The sequence below is a fragment of the Buceros rhinoceros genome, unplaced genomic scaffold (assembly GCF_000710305.1).
Source record: "Buceros rhinoceros silvestris isolate BGI_N320 unplaced genomic scaffold, ASM71030v1 scaffold10082, whole genome shotgun sequence".
In the NCBI taxonomy this organism is placed as follows: domain Eukaryota; kingdom Metazoa; phylum Chordata; class Aves; order Bucerotiformes; family Bucerotidae; genus Buceros; species Buceros rhinoceros.
In genome coordinates this window covers 2,260-4,747 of record NW_010400669.1, presented here as the reverse complement: position 1 = coordinate 4,747, position 2,488 = coordinate 2,260, and the positions used below count along the sequence as shown (strand labels likewise).

At 56.4% G+C, this 2,488-nt stretch overlaps 1 protein-coding gene across 1 annotated transcript in view; it reads left to right on the top strand.

Moving 5' to 3' along the window:
- Positions 1 to 2,488, top strand: part of LOC104489758 (rho GTPase-activating protein 26-like) — a gene marked incomplete at its 3' end in the record, with an annotated part of 23,898 nt that overhangs the window by 19,357 nt on the left and 2,053 nt on the right. Inside the window, exon 6 of the mRNA XM_010131959.1 lies at positions 1,952 to 2,062. Within this exon, the coding sequence (XP_010130261.1) occupies positions 1,952 to 2,062 (111 nt within the window). The remainder of the gene's footprint in view (positions 1 to 1,951; positions 2,063 to 2,488) is intronic.

Genomic DNA, 2,488 nt, shown 5'->3' with positions numbered 1-2,488 from the left:
GTCCCCATCCCTGGAGGGGTTTCCCAGCCGTGTGGAGGTGCTGCTGAGGGACAGGGGTCAGTGGGGACCTGGCAGTGCTGGGGAATGGGGGGACTAAAGGAGCTTGAAGGTTTCTTCAAAATGATTCTATGATTCCATCTTCTACCAGATCAGGTTGAGGAGGGGTGAGAATCAGGGCTGATGTGCCTTTAAGCCAGCTTTGTCCTCCCTTAGATGTTCTGGGTTTGTGAATAAATTCCCATGTGGAAGTACCCGCATGTTCCAGAAGATGGAGAGCCCCATTCTCGTGGCTTTCAAATAACCCTTTAACCCTCTGATTTAGTTTGTGTTTGAAACACTAATGCCAGACAGGGGAACAGAAGGGTTTCTTCCGGGGAGGGAAGGAGCCACTGGTGGCTGTCAGGTTGCAGCAGTAACTTTTAGAGGTGAGTTCCCATGTCCTGGACAGAGAACGGCTCCTGCGGGGCTGCCCAGGAGCCCAGGATGCTCTGCAGGATGCTGTGCGGGATGAGGTGCGGGATGAGGTGCGGGATGCGGCGCGTGTTGAGCAGCACTGGCTGCTGGTGCCATCTGCTGGTATCTTCCACCCCAAACGTTGACTTGGGCTTCTGCTGCGAAGGCAAGAGGAGGCTTGAGCCAGGTCCCGAGTTCAGGTGCTGGGGCCTCTTCCCCAGGGGCAGACGTGCCAAAAGGTGCCGATGGGATGGCAGCGTTTTGGGCAAATTGCCACCAGCCGGTTGTGAGCAGGCTGAAGCTTCACCAGACGCGCTGGTGTCCTCAGAGGAGAGTGTTTGCTCCCAGGAGATTTGGTGTGTTGTATTTCCTGACCTCCTCTTGCTGTCTGCATCTGGAGGGTGATCCCAGCCACATGTGCGACTGCTGCGGGGAGCAAAGGAGACCATGGGAATTCTCTGCTGCTTTGGCTCTTGACCAGCGAAATAACACAGAGAGTCTAATCCGCCGTTTAACTCCTGCCAAAGTTATTTGATTGCATCATATTTTCTGCTTTTTCAGAACGTGGTTTGCTGAATCCCTTGGCCTGTGCACCACGGGCACACGGCACAGATGTGGGTCACGGGGAGGACGGGCCATTTCACGGCCATGTCACACAGGAAAGGGGGAGCAAGCTGCTGTTCGAATGCAAGCAGCTGTTTGCCAGCTGGGTTCTGCAGAGCGCGGGAGCGGCCGTATCCCTGATGGGATGCTGGTACACGTACCCTTCTCCCGGGAGGCCCAGCTCTGCCCCAGGGACGGAGGGATTGGCCAACCACTGGGCAGCGACTCGCAGCGCTTTGCAGTGGGGGTGAGGCTCTTCGCCCAGCTGAGTTTCCTGGTGCTGAGGTCAGAGGGATGGTGGGTCACCCCCATGGGCTCTACCCAAAGCGTCGCTTGCAAAGGTAGCAGCAGCGTGTGCCGGGGATGGCTGTGTCCCTCACCCTGCTCTCAGTGCGGTGGTCTCCGCTCCCCGGGCGTGCTGAGGGCATTGTCACACATTGCGACTGGGACACGTCCCTGTTTTCCTTCACTTGGGCTTTACCTGCAGAACAGGGGGGACTTGCTGCGTGTTGATGCACCAAAGTGACATGGACACGCTCGCTGGAGAGGGTGGTGGGGTGCGTGGGCTGCCTGGTCTGGCCCTGGGGTGCTCCAGGCTGTCTCCCATTGTGGTGCTTTCCAGAAAGCAGAGAATCACCTTTTATTGTCTGTTAGGCAGCGACTTCTCGTTTTTCTCACCTGTAATGTGTGATTTTCTACACAGCTGTCAGGGAGGTGAGAACCTGAGTCTTTTTTCAGCTGTGAAGGAGCTGTGCCATCTGTCCAGCCCTGGACTGGGCTCTGAAGCAAAACGTGTTCTGCACGGACACGTTCCCATTGGACCCAGCTGTCTTCTGGTCTCGAGGCCAGGCGCTCCCGGTCAGTAGTAACGGAGTGTTTCCTCCTTCTCTTGCAGGCAGACAGCCAGGTCGACCTGGTTCGGCAGCATTTCTACGAGGTCTCCCTGGAGTATGTCTTCAAGGTGCAAGAAGTCCAGGAGAGGAAGATGTTTGAGTTTGTGGAGCCTGTAAGTGAGCACTCAAGCCTGCAGAAAGTGTGGGATTACGCAGGGAAGTGGGGGCTCAGGGGGAGCGGGGCATCCCTGCAGTGGGAGGGCTGGGGGGTTCCAGCCTCACCTCACAGCCCCTCTCACAGAGGAAGACTGGGGGGAGAAAGCACCTGTGTGAGCCTCAGGGCATGGAGCCTCTAGCACAGCCTCTATCCACGAGCATGACGGAAACTTTTCATTCTGTATTGCATGGCCGTCTCTGTCAGGGTGGGCTGGGTTGTGGGGCTGTTTTAAAAGAAAAATAGAGCCGTGACATTCACCAGCGAGAAAGCGTGCGGCAGTGACCAAAATAGGAAAAAAGAGGGTTTTGAGATCTACCTTTGCTCAGGTGTTAAGTCCTCCAAAGCCCCCTGGGAAGCACCAGACCTCTTTGCAGAGGCAGTT